The sequence below is a fragment of the Spea bombifrons genome, chromosome 8 (assembly GCF_027358695.1).
Source record: "Spea bombifrons isolate aSpeBom1 chromosome 8, aSpeBom1.2.pri, whole genome shotgun sequence".
In the NCBI taxonomy this organism is placed as follows: domain Eukaryota; kingdom Metazoa; phylum Chordata; class Amphibia; order Anura; family Pelobatidae; genus Spea; species Spea bombifrons.
In genome coordinates, this window is record NC_071094.1 from 45,766,653 (window position 1) to 45,780,207 (window position 13,555).

At 43.5% G+C, this 13,555-nt stretch overlaps 1 protein-coding gene across 2 annotated transcripts; it reads right to left on the reverse strand.

The window, feature by feature from the left end:
* Window positions 1–4,904: 4,904 nt before the first annotated feature.
* On the reverse strand, window positions 4,905–12,739 carry LOC128502689 (cytochrome P450 2C28-like). 2 transcript variants are annotated; one of them, XM_053472572.1, is made up of 9 exons: window positions 12,544–12,739; window positions 11,954–12,116; window positions 11,359–11,508; window positions 10,975–11,135; window positions 6,268–6,444; window positions 6,047–6,188; window positions 5,509–5,696; window positions 5,290–5,392; window positions 4,905–5,203 (listed from the first exon to the last, which is right to left on the reverse strand). In XM_053472572.1, the coding sequence occupies exons 1-9, from the start codon at window positions 12,727–12,729 to the stop codon at window positions 5,022–5,024; spliced, it is 1,452 nt and encodes a 483-aa protein (XP_053328547.1). In that variant the 5' UTR covers window positions 12,730–12,739; the 3' UTR covers window positions 4,905–5,021. The 2 variants fall into 2 exon arrangements, with proteins under 2 accessions (XP_053328547.1, XP_053328546.1); XM_053472571.1 differs by having other exon boundaries at window positions 5,290–5,431.
* Between the last annotated feature and the right edge of the window lie 816 nt (window positions 12,740–13,555).

Consider the following 13,555-nt stretch of genomic DNA (forward strand, 5'->3'; position numbering starts at 1 on the left):
ACTCGGTTGACACGGACATGGATACTCGGTTGACACGAGACACGCGGAAAGTCAGGGCGAGACACGAGGACTCTGGAATGTAGCTCTTTGCACTCGTTTGCTCTGTCCCTGTTCTAGTTTTGTGCCCTGCTGCTACCCTTCCTTTAGTAAATCTGCCCCACTCAGCGGCTGAGCCTGGTACAGGTGGGTGCTCAATTTCGGAGGAAGTGTGTGGTGGGGTTTTGTATTGGAGTTACCCTGAAAGTCCAGTGTAAGCGAAATGCATTAGAAAAAGGTTGACACCGGACACATGGAAACTCGGCTGACACCGGACATGGAAACTCGGCTGACACCGGACATGGAAACTCGGTTGACACAGACATGGAAACTCGGCTGACACCGGACATGGAAACTCGGTTGACACGGAACATGGAAACTCGGTTGACACCGGGCATGGAAACTCGGTTGACACCGGACATGGAAACTCGGTTGACACCGGGCATGGAAACTCGGTTGACACCGGACATGGAAACTCGGTTGACACCGGGCATGGAAACTCGGTTGACACCGGACATGGAAACTCGGTTGACACCGGGCATGGAAACTCGGTTGACACCGGACATGGAAACTCGGTTGACACGGAACATGGAAACTCGGTTGACACGGAACATGGAAACTCGGTTGACACCGGGCATGGAAACTCGGTTGACACCGGACATGGAAACTCGGTTGACACCGGACATGGAAACTCGGTTGACACGGAACATGGAAACTCGGTTGACACCGGGCATGGAAACTCGGTTGACACCGGGCATGGAAACTCGGTTGACACCGGGCATGGAAACTCGGTTGACACCGGGCATGGAAACTAGGTTGACACCGGGCATGGAAACTCGGTTGACACCGGGCATGGAAACTCGGTTGACACCGGGCATGGAAACTCGGTTGACACCGGACATGGAAACTCGGTTGACACCGGACATGGAAACTCGGTTGACACGGAACATGGAAACTCGGTTGACACGGAACATGGAAACTCGGTTGACACGGAACATGGAAACTCGGTTGACACGGAACATGGAAACTCGGTTGACACGGAACATGGAAACTCGGTTGACACCGTGCACTAGCTATATCCATGGCCTGCAGCCCAGGTTATATCTGTCAGCATCGAGTGGAAATCAGCTGGAAACTGCCCCACAAACTCAGTTGACACGGAGTCCGGGCCGCTCAGCTGGAACGCAGGGTTCCAATGTCTGATAACGTTCTGCACTTTGCCCGGGGAAGGTGTTATGATAATAAAACTGACAAAAAACATCACATCCAAGGCTTTAACAATCTGATATTTTTAGGTCTAAGAAAAAATAATAAAAACTCCCCAGCGCTGTATACAGTAATAACCCCCAGCGCTGTATACAGTAATATAACCCCCCGCGCTGTATACAGTAATATAACCCCCAGCGCTGTATACAGTAATATAACCCCCAGCGCTGTATACAGTAATATAACCCCCCAGCGCTGTATACAGTAATATAACCCCCAGCGCTGTATACAGTAATATAACCCCCAGCGCTGTATACAGTAATATAACCCCCAGCACTATATACAGTAATAACCCCCCAGCACTGTATACAGTAATATAACCCCCCCGCGCTGTATACAGTAATATAACCCCCAGCGCTGTATACAGTAATATAACCCCCCCAGCGCTGTATACAGTAATATAACCCCCCAGCACTGTATACAGTAATATAACCCCCAGCGCTGTATACAGTAATATAACCCCCAGCGCTGTATACAGTAATATAACCCCCAGCACTGTATACAGTAAGATAACCCCCAGCACTGTATACAGTAATATACCCCCAGCGCTGTATACAGTAATATAGCCCCCAGCGCTGTATACAGTAATATAACCCCCAGCGCTGTATACAGTAATATAACCCCCAGCACTGTATACAGTAATAACCCCCAGCACTGTATACAGTAATATAACCTCCAGCGCTGTAGACAGTAATATAACCCCCAGCACTGTATACAGTAATATAACCCCCCAGCGCTGTATACAGTAATATAACCCCCCAGCGCTGTATAGAGTAATATAACCCCCAGCGCTGTATACAGTAATATAACCCCCCAGCGCTGTATACAGTTATAACCCCCCCAGCGCTGTATACAGTAATATAACCCCCCAGCGCTGTATACAGTAATAACCCCCAGCGCTGTATACAGTAATAAACCCCCAGCGCTGTATACAGTAATATAACCCCCAGCGCTGTATACAGTAATATAACCCCCCAGCGCTGTATACAGTAATATAACCCCCAGCGCTGTATACAGTAATATAACCCCCCAGCGCTGTATACAGTAATATAACCCCCCAGCGCTGTATACAGTAATATAACCCCCAGCACTGTATACAGTAATATAACCCCCAGCGCTGTATACAGTAATATAACCCCCCAGCACTGTATACAGTAATATAACCCCCAGTGCTGTATACAGTAATATAACCCCCCAGCGCTGTATACAGTAATATAACCCCCAGCGCTGTATACAGTAATATAACCCCCAGTGCTGTATACAGTAATATAACCCCCCAGCGCTGTATACAGTAATATAACCCCCCAGCGCTGTATACAGTAATATACCCCCCCGTGCTGTATACAGTAATATAACCCCAGCACTGTATACAGTAATATAACCCCCAGCACTGTATACAGTAATATACCCCCAGCGCTGTATACAGTAATATAGCCCCCAGCGCTGTATACAGTAATATAACCCCCAGCGCTGTATACAGTAATATAACCCCCAGCACTGTATACAGTAATAACCCCCAGCACTGTATACAGTAATATAACCTCCAGCGCTGTATACAGTAATATAATCCCCAGCACTGTATACAGTAATATAACCCCCCAGCGCTGTATACAGTAATATAACCCCCCAGCGCTGTATAGAGTAATATAACCCCCAGCGCTGTATACAGTAATATAACCCCCAGCGCTGTATACAGTAATATATCCCCCAGCGCTGTATACAGTAATATAACCCCCAGCGCTGTATACAGTAATATAACCCCCAGCCCTGTATGCAGTAATATAACCCCCCCAGCATTGTATACAGTAATATAACCCCAGCGCTGTATACAGTAATAACCCCAGCGCTGTATACAGTAATATAACCCCTCAGCACTGTATACAGTAATATAACTCCCCAGCGTTGTATACAGTAATAACCTCCAGGGTTGTATATAGTACAAAAAATTCAGCCCTGTATACGATAACATACTACCCCCTGTATACTGCATTTTGTTCCAATAACCCCCCTTTATCTGCAGTCCTGGAGCCGCCGTTGCTGTCAGTCATGTGATATTTTGGGTGACTTTCCCGGCTCAAACACCGCACTGAGCTGATGCTTTATGGCGGTGCTAATGAAGTCCCTTCCTCCATAGACTTTAGTCAGAGAGTCTGACTGACTGAGTTGATACTGAGCTATTCTATTGTTTAGTATATTGGGCTAAGATAAAAGAGCTACATAATGTATCAACTTATCATTACCTGACACATTTTCAGCTGCCCCTTGGAACAAGCGGCTTGTATTTGGAGGAAACCCAAATATAATAATACACCGGCTGTCCTGTGACAGCTCACCTGTGACTCAGTCCGGGAATTCTCTCAGAAACCGTTAGGTGGCGGCGTTGCTGACTTAAGTTTTTGGAATATAAGGCTTGCTTTTAAAAAAAAAAAAAAAAATACCAAAGAATTGCTTGTGTTTTTTTTTATTTCTTTTTTTTTTTAATTCCAGATGAAATCAAATATTTTCTTAAATATCTCAAATATCTGGTCTATTTTATTATTAATTCTGGGCCAGTACTGTAAAAACAAGCGAGCCATAGGGCTTCTAACTCAGACCAAATACCGATTAAGATTTGGTCTTTACAGCAGGAAGAACGAGCGACTAGACGGAAGTTATTTTTTTTAATTAAATAATTTTTTGCCCATGACTCCCTTTTATTAACACCGTTACAGCCTCCCAGTGCCGTTTATTGTGGTTTTTTAAATTAATATTTTAAGACACCTGCCAAGACACCTGCATTCCTTCACTAATCCCCCTTTAAGTGCAAATCAGTCCGTAGCATCGGGGGTTGGAGAAAAAAAAAAAAAAAAAACTGTTACCAGGGAGTCTAAAAAAACTGTTAAAACTCTGTCAATTAGGGAAAAAATGGAAAGTTGAGGCTGTTCATAGTCTTGGGCTATCTACACATTAAAATAGTCATATTTCATCCAAATTTATTATTAATTATTATTAAATCCATTATTATTATTTACCTATTCATTGGTTCTCATATTTTAAATATTGTCCCGGTTTAGTAAATATTTCGGTATATTTACACCAATCTGTATGTAATCGGCACGTGGCTCATTAACGTCACATGTCGCGCTGACCTTTGTAACCAGCTTCCTGTAGGATCAGCATCGAAACTGATAAAACTGTAATCTTATCTCCTTATATGGGCATGGAGAATATATTGTTTATATTAACCCTCTCATCACATGCTGATTCCTGTACACCAGTCAGTTTTATAATGTTATAAAATAATGTCGTTTTTACAATCCATTGTTTCCAGATTATGCCCCCCCCCTGTATTTCTAATTACTTTTTTTATATTAGGAAAGTGGGGCCAACAGAACTGACCCAATATCAGGAGCCCTACCGCCAACTTCTCCAGACCCTTCCCTTAGATTGGGGGTTGCCGTTGCATCCTACAAAGCTTTAGAATTAACCCATAATCATCGTTGGCGGAAGCATGATGCATGTCCGACCACAGGACCATCTTATATCAGAGCAGAAAGTCCTCCAGTGAAGATCCCAAAAGGCCCAGTAACCAGCACACACAATCAATTAAAGCCATCCAGAGATGTTGTATTTTGTATAATCTCCATATTTATTTTAATATGAAAAATATAATTTACGGTCAGAGATGTTACTTTGTTTCCAGCAAAGAATGTTACCCGACTGGCTGTTATCTGGTGTTTTCACCGTGGCACAACGTACATTTGGTAAGTTCTCGCTCGTGAGCCGTTGCTGTTGGGCTCTGGGGTGATCTCGATGTCTTCTGTCCTCCCCGTTGGCTTCAGGGTGAACTTTTGTAAGATGGCGGTGAAGAAGAGGAAGAGCTCCATCCGGGCCAGGCCTTCTCCCACACACATACGTTTACCTGGAGAAGAAGAGAGACATCTGTGACCAAAGGACTCCAAATGTCCACAAAACAAAGATTACTAATGACCGATACTACTTTCCCACCTGTAGAGAATGGCAGGAAGGCGTCATTCTTTTTAAATTGTCCGTCCTCATCAAGAAAGTGTCCGGGATCAAACTGTTTAGGGTTTTTAAAGTATTTTGGGTCCTTCAGAACAGAAGTCAGAAGAGGTAAAATCAAAGAACCCTGAAAGAGATTAAATAAAGCTGTCAGACCCCCCTGGGGCCAAAGTGATGACAGCGACATGCTGAAGTCCTGCTGACCTTGGGGATGTGATATCCTCTGAAGGTCGCGTCTCTGCTGGCTGCGTGGACCAGTCCTGTGGGAATGATGTCCCCAAATCTCTGAATTTCGTGGATCACGGCGTCTACGTAGGGCATCTTGCTCCGATCCTCCACTGAAGGACAGCGATCTCGACCGATAACGTTGTCGATCTCCTCGTGAATCTTCTCTGTAGGAGACATTGTTGCATTTCTTTTTAATGAGGATATACAACCCTTCACATGACAATTAAAATGGCGGCAACCATGCCTTCCATTACTTTTAGCCAAAGAAAGAAATCACTTTGAAGATCTGGGATAATAAAGATGGAAAGGGATATTGGTGCTCCATTTTATAAAGGTTCCCGATCATGCGATCTCTCTGCTATCCTATTGGTTTAAAAATAAACTGAAAAAACGAATGAGTTTGCTCAGCCTGTGACATCTTCCTTCGATGTATATTATTAATTATTAATTGTAAAATGGGAATGATAATCGATTGGAAGTAATAAGTAGAGCCGTAACACTTCGGTTTTGTTACCTTGTATCTCTGGATACCTGAGCAGAATCAGGAACGCGTATCTCAGAGTCGTGCTCGTGGTTTCGGTTCCAGCAACAAACAGATCTAGAACCGATCCTAATAAATTCTCGTCGTGAAACTCGGTACCGGGATTATTTTTTTCCTGTTGGAAGAAGTCATATTTATTTAATGCTGATTAAAATTAACATTTTTATTTAACCATTTGCTTGCTACAGGTTTACCTCCTCCATCTTGGTGAGGAAGCAGTCTATGAAGTCCCGGGGGAGGTTTGTATCCAGGGTCTCCCTGTGAGATTTCACCATGTCCATCACAAACTCTCTTAATCTGTTGAAATTTGCGAAGATTTTTTGATGAGGACCAGGGACGCGGCTGAGCAGATTTGGGAAAATCTGTAAAAGCTGGAAAAACAAAAATGTATAATTGTTTTTTAAATACTGTTTTTATTTTAGCCGTTTGTATGATTCTCGCTCTGTTATCTGAGCCCCGATCTACTAAACCCCCCGACTCCTTATCATACTGCCTGCGGGGGACAATAGAATGGATCGGTCTTAATCACCCAGCCAGACACTCTGACTAATGAAAGTCTACGGAGGAACGGACTTCATTAGCATCGCCAAAAAGCGTCAGCTTGGTGTGGTGTTTGAGCCGGGAAAGTTACGGGGGGTTCTATTACTGCATACAGCGCTGGGGGGTTATATTACTGTATACAGCGCTGGGGGGTTATATTACTGTATACAGCGCTGGGGGTTTTATTACTGTATACAGCGCTGGGGGTTATATTACTGTATACAGCGCTGGGGGTTATATTACTGTATACAGCGCTGGGGGTTATATTACTGTATACAGCGCTGGGGGTTATATTACTGTATACAGCGCTGGGGGTTATATTACTGTATATAGCGCTGGGGGTTATATTACTGTATACAGCGCTGGGGGTTATATTACTGTATACAGCGCTGGGGGGTTATATTACTGTATACAGCGCTGGGGGGTTATATTACTGTATACAGCGCTGGGGGTTATATTACTGTATACAGTGCTGGGGTTATATTACTGTATACAGCGCTGGGGGTTATATTACTGTATACAGCGCTGGGGGTTATATTACTGTATACAGCGCTGGGGGGGTTATATTACTGTATACAGCGCTGGGGGTTATATTACTGTATACAGCGCTGGGGGTTATATTACTGTATACAGCGCTGGGGTTATTACTGTATACAGCGCTGGGGGTTATATTACTGTATACAACGCTGGGAGGTTATATTACTGTATACAGCACTGGGGGTTATATTACTGTATACAGCGCTGGGGGTTATATTACTGTATACAGCGATGGGGGTTATTACTGTATACAGAGCTGGGGGGTTATATTACTGTATACAGCGCTGGGGGTTATATTACTGTATACAGCGCTGGGGATTATATTACTGTATACAGCGCTGGGGGGGTTATATTACTGTATACAGTGCTGGGGGTTATATTACTGTATACAGCGCTGGGGTTATTACTGTATACAGCGCTGGGGTTGTATTACTGTATACAGCGCTGGGGGTTATATTACTGTATACAGCGCTAGGGGTTATATTACTGTATACAGCGCTGGGGGTTATATTACTGTATACAGCGCTGGGGGTTATATTACTGTATACAGCGCTGGGGATTATATTACTGTATACAGCGCTGGGGGTTATATTACTGTATACAGCGCTGGGGGTTATATTACTGTATACAGCACTGGGGGTTATATTACTGTGTACAGCGCTGGGGGTTATATTACTGTATACAGCGCTGGGGGGTTATATTACTGTATACAGCGCTGGGGGTTATATTACTGTATACAGCGCTGGGGGTTATATTACTGTATACAGCGCTGGGGTTATATTACTGTATACAGCGCTGGGGGTTATATTACTGTATACAGCGCGGGGGTTATATTACTGTTTACAGCGCTGGGGGGTTATATTACTGTATACAGCGCTGGTGGGTTATATTACTGTATACAGCGCTGGGGGGGTTATATTACTGTATACAGCGCTGGGGGTTATATTACTGTATACAGCGCGGGGGGGTTATATTACTGTATACAGCGCTGGGGTTATATTACTGTATACAGCGCTGGGGGGGTTATATTACTGTATACAGCGCTGGGGGTTATATTACTGTATACAGCGCTGGGGGGGTTATATTACTGTATACAGCGCTGGGGGTTATATTACTGTATACAGCGCTGGGGGTTATATTACTGTATACAGCGCTGGGGATTATATTACTGTATACAGTGCTGGGGGTTATATTACTGTATACAGCGCTGGGGGTTATATTACTGTATACAGCGCTGGGGGTTATATTACTGTATACAGCGCTGGGGGTTATATTACTGTATACAGTGCTGGGGGTTATATTACTGTATACAGCGCTGGGGGGTTATATTACTGTATACAGCGCTGGGGGGTTATATTACTGTATACAGCGCTGGGGGGGTTATATTACTGTATACAGCGCTGGGGGGTTATATTACTGTATACAGCGCTGGGGGTTATATTACTGTATATAGCGCTGGGGGGTTATATTACTGTATACAGCGCTGGGGGGTTATATTACTGTATACAGCGCTGGGGGTTATATTACTGTATACAGCGCTGGGGGTTATATTACTGTATACAGCACTGGGGGTTATATTACTGTATACAGCGCTGGGGGTTATATTACTGTATACAGCGCTGGGGGGTTATATAACTGTATACAGCGCTGGGGGGGTTATATTACTGTATACAGTGCTGGGGGGTTATATTACTGTATACAGTGCTGGGGGTTATATTACTGTATACAGCGCTGGGGGTTATATTACTGTATACAGCGCTGGGGGTTATATTACTGTATATAGCGCTCGGGGTTATATTACTGTATACAGCGCTGGGGGTTATATTACTGTATACAGCGCTGGGGGGTTATATTACTGTATACAGCGCTGGGGGGTTATATTACTGTATACAGCGCTGGGGGGTTATATTACTGTATACAGCGCTGGGGATTATATTACTGTATACAGCGCTGGGGGTTATATTACTGTATACAGCGCTGGGGGGTTATTACTGTATACAGCACTGGGGGTTATATTACTGTATACAGCACTGGGGGGTTATTACTGTATACAGCACTGGGGGTTATATTACTGTGTACAGCGCTGGGGCTTATATTACTGTATACAGCGCTGGGGGTTATATTACTGTATACAGCGCTGGGGGGTTATATTACTGTATACAGCGCTGGGGGTTATATTACTGTATACAGCGCTGGGGGGTTATATTACTGTATACAGCGCTGGGGGGTTATATTACTGTATACAGCGCTGGGGGGTTATATTACTGTATACAGCGCTGGGGTTATATTACTGCATACAGCGCTGGGGGGTTATATTACTGTATACAGCGCTGGGGGGTTATTACTGTATACAGCACTGGGGGTTATATTACTGTGTACAGCGCTGGGGGTTATATTACTGTATACAGCGCTGGGGGTTATATTACTGTATACAGCGCTGGGGGTATATTACTGTATACGGCGCTGGGGGTTATATAACTGTATACAGCGCTGGGGGTTATATTACTGTATATAGCGCTGGGGGTTATATTACTGTATACAGCGCTGGGGGTTATATTACTGTATACAGCGCTGGGGGGTTATATTACTGTATACAGCGCTGGGGGTTATATTACTGTATACAGCGCTGGGGGGTTATATTACTGTATACAGCGCTGGGGGGTTATATTACTGTATACAGCGCTGGGGATTATATTACTGTATACAGCGCTGGGGGTTATATTACTGTATACAGCGCTGGGGGTTATATTACTGTATACAGCACTGGGGGGTTATTACTGTATACAGCACTGGGGGTTATATTACTGTATACAGCACTGGGGGGTTATTACTGTATACAGCACTGGGGGTTATATTACTGTGTACAGCGCTGGGGGTTATATTACTGTATACAGCGCTGGGGGTTATATTACTGTATACAGCGCTGGGGGGTTATATTACTGTATACAGCGCTGGGGGTTATATTACTGTATACAGCGCTGGGTGTTATATTACTGTATACAGCGCTGGGGGTTATATTACTGTATACAGCGCTGGGGGGTTATATTACTGTATACAGCGCTGGGGTTATATTACTGTATACAGCGCTGGGGGGTTATATTACTGTATACAGCGCTGGGGTTATATTACTGCATACAGCGCTGGGGGGTTATATTACTGTATACAGCGCTGGGGGTTATATTACTGTATACAGCGCTGGGGGTTATATTACTGTATACAGCGCTGGGGGTTATATTACTGTATACAGCGCTGGGGGGTTATTACTGTATACAGCACTGGGGGTTATATTACTGTGTACAGCGCTGGGGGTTATATTACTGTATACAGCGCTGGGGGTTATATTACTGTATACAGCGCTGGGGGGTTATATTACTGTATACAGCGCTGGGGGTTATATTACTGTATACAGCGCTGGGGGTTATATTACTGTATACAGCGCTGGGGGTTATATTACTGTATACAGCGCTGGGGGGTTATATTACTGTATACAGCGCTGGGGTTATATTATTGTATACAGCGCTGGGGGGTTATATTACTGTATACAGCGCTGGGGTTATATTACTGTATACAGCGCTGGGGGGTTATATTACTGTATACAGCGCTGGGGGGTTATATTACTGTATACAGCGCTGGTGGGTTATTACTGTATACAGCGCTGGGGGGGTTACTGCATTCAGAGCTGAGTTTGTGCTCAAGAAGAATTTTTTTCTTACGTTGAACTTTTTTTTAAATTTGACCCACAACTTCTCATTTTCTAGTATAATAATAATAATAATAATAATAATGATAATAATAATAATAATAATAATAATAATAATAATCACCTGTCCGGAAAGTGAATTTAGCTGCGTGAAAAGTTCCCTTAAATATAACAAAAGACTCTTAAAATTCTTGTCTTCATAATGGAATCTTCCACCGAAGACGACGGAGCAGATGACGTTGGAGACCGCCTGTCTCAGAAGATTCGATGGATCCAATGGAGTATCTGTTAGAACCATTAAAATGTTATCTAATCTGACAAACGGGGAATACTGATGTATGCCGGGTTCTAGGAAAGAAACCAGACGTGAAGAACATCTTCTCCTGATAAATATAATTTTAGTGCAGGTCGTCGGGAGTCGTCCGTCGCAAGTAATGGAGATTTTACAAATACCTTCTTCTCCATCATTGGCTTTATGGATTTTTTTTTAAAGATATTTTTCACCGACCTTTGTAATTTCCAAATGTTTCCGCCAGACACCGAGCCTCTTCCTGGATTCTCTCCTCGATGCTCCTCTTCCCCATTCCGAAATTCCTCAGCGTTGTGAGAGAGAATCGTCTCATGGCCCTCCACCTCTCGCCGTTACTCAGAGCGATGCCTGTAAAAATTATTTCTAATGAATAGATCTAAGAAAAAACGTAACTAAACAACACCGTGCCTTGTGGACTGATGGAACCACGAGAGATAGTTTTCTGCGTATTGGTTGAACCATCAAGACTCTGCTGCGTCTGAAAAAACAAGCCAAAGTGTTGAAGCGGGGCATAAACCAGGGTCCCTCTTGATTCTCCTAAAGGATATTTACTTATGAGTCACATTTTTGCTAATTAAGTAACTCCGACGAAGCGCTGCAGAATATGATGGCGCTATATGAAACCATAAAAAATAATAATAATTTACAGACGCAGAAAAAAATGTAATAAAAAAAACCCATAACATTAAAAATTCATATAAATAAAGGATTTTATGCGGCCCAAAAAGCTGGCGATTACCTAGAAAAGGAGCGTAAGGAGGGTAGTTATGCGTAAGATCTCTTTGCTTCTTACCGTAATCTTTGAATAGCAGGTTAAGGAGGCCCAGGGATCCCCTGTCGCTAAACACATCGCTGTGATCCACCAGAGCTTCTCGTACCGCGTCGTACCCAATGAAGATGACCATGCGCTGCCCGGCCATCTGGAGCGTGAAAACGGGTCCGTAGATCCCGCCGAGCTGCCGAAAGACACACGGAGCGTGATAAAGTCTCATCGATAAGTTTAATGTTTTTATAAATAAATGAAGAAAATTCAAAAATCATTTGCATGTTGAAATTCCTTACTGTAATACCCTCTGCCACCTCTGCTGGGAGGCTGTTCCATTTATCTACTACTACTACTAAAGTAAAACACCCATTCTATGTAAGTCTCTGACTGTCTTGCAATATTATTATTATTAATAATAATAAAAATAATAATAATAAAAATAATAATAATAATATTAGTAAGGAAATAATAGTAATAATAATAATAATAATAAAAATATTAGTAAGGAAATAATAGTAATAATAATAGTGTTATTGGTATTATTATTACATCCATGAATTATATCCCAAAATAAACACCCGGTATCCTGCGCCCCTTAGCACTGGAGCTCTTCTCACCTTTACCATGTCCTGGGGCACCTCTGTGATGCTGACCTCCAGAATATTCCCCAGCAGGGGCAGCGGTTTGGGTCCTGGGGGCAGATTAACCTCCTTGCCCCTGCCCCTGGCCCTGCGAGAGATCAGGTAAATGAGGACGGTGACGGCAGTCACCAGAAGGATGGTCGCCAGAGATACCGGAGCCATCGCAGAAGCCTCGTCGCGTCTCTCTGTCGTTTGTTGGGTGCAGCTGATTACAGCCGGCACTATTTAACGTGACCGAGGCGTGACCGTGTTTAGGCGTGTCTGGGGAGGGTGCAGCGTTACATGTATAGTATGTCCTTATATGTCAATAGATCCTTATAATAAGTGGTAGTTTGGACCCGGCACGCACAGACGGGGCAGGAGGTTTAGCATCACCCGGAGACGCTAAATCTATACCAAAAAAGGGAATAAAAGAGACATTCTTTGGTCCGCATCACGTCCGGGTTATCGGTTATATAGTTTAATATTATTATTTTTATAATAAATATCGTATTTCTCGCGCTTTCAGGTTTGACGATGGAATTAAACATTTGCATTTTAACAGACTGTAAACGAGGGGAATCGGGATGACTTCTGGCAGAGGAAAGGTTGGGGGGTTTATAAAAATCCTTATTTTATTGAGGATACCGAATGCGTTTCTTTCCAATTCCTATCCCGTAGCCCCCCCAACAAAAAAATCAAGAAACTGTTACTGATTATGATAGCTCCACGTTAGATCGGGTTAGATCAGGCAACATTTTTGTTAGATCTAGTCTAATTACTGAGATATTGCATATTTAATAAGGGGGCTGGTCCCCCCCCGCAACTAATTTTTTTTTTTTTGTATTGTTATGGATTTTGGTAGATATTCGTTAGATCCGGTTAGATCCACAGTTTTTTTCGTTAGATCTATCACGCAGGAGGCGGTATTCACAATCTTATTTTGTATGCGGGGGATGGGAATGCATACGGGCTGCCCCCCCCACAACTGAAATTTGGAATTTTTTTT

Excerpts from the sequence above, each read along its gene's own strand:
- LOC128502689 (XM_053472571.1), bottom strand. The coding sequence starts at position 12,729 with ATGGCTCCGGTATCTCTGGCGACCATCCTTCTGGTGACTGCCGTCACC. Across the intron at positions 11,136-11,358 it reads AACATTTGGAAATTACAAAG|ATACTCCATTGGATCCATCG; the intron begins GTCGGTGAAAAA and ends TGGTTCTAACAG. Across the intron at positions 5,432-5,508 it reads GAGGATATCACATCCCCAAG|GGTTCTTTGATTTTACCTCT; the intron begins GTCAGCAGGACT and ends AATCTCTTTCAG.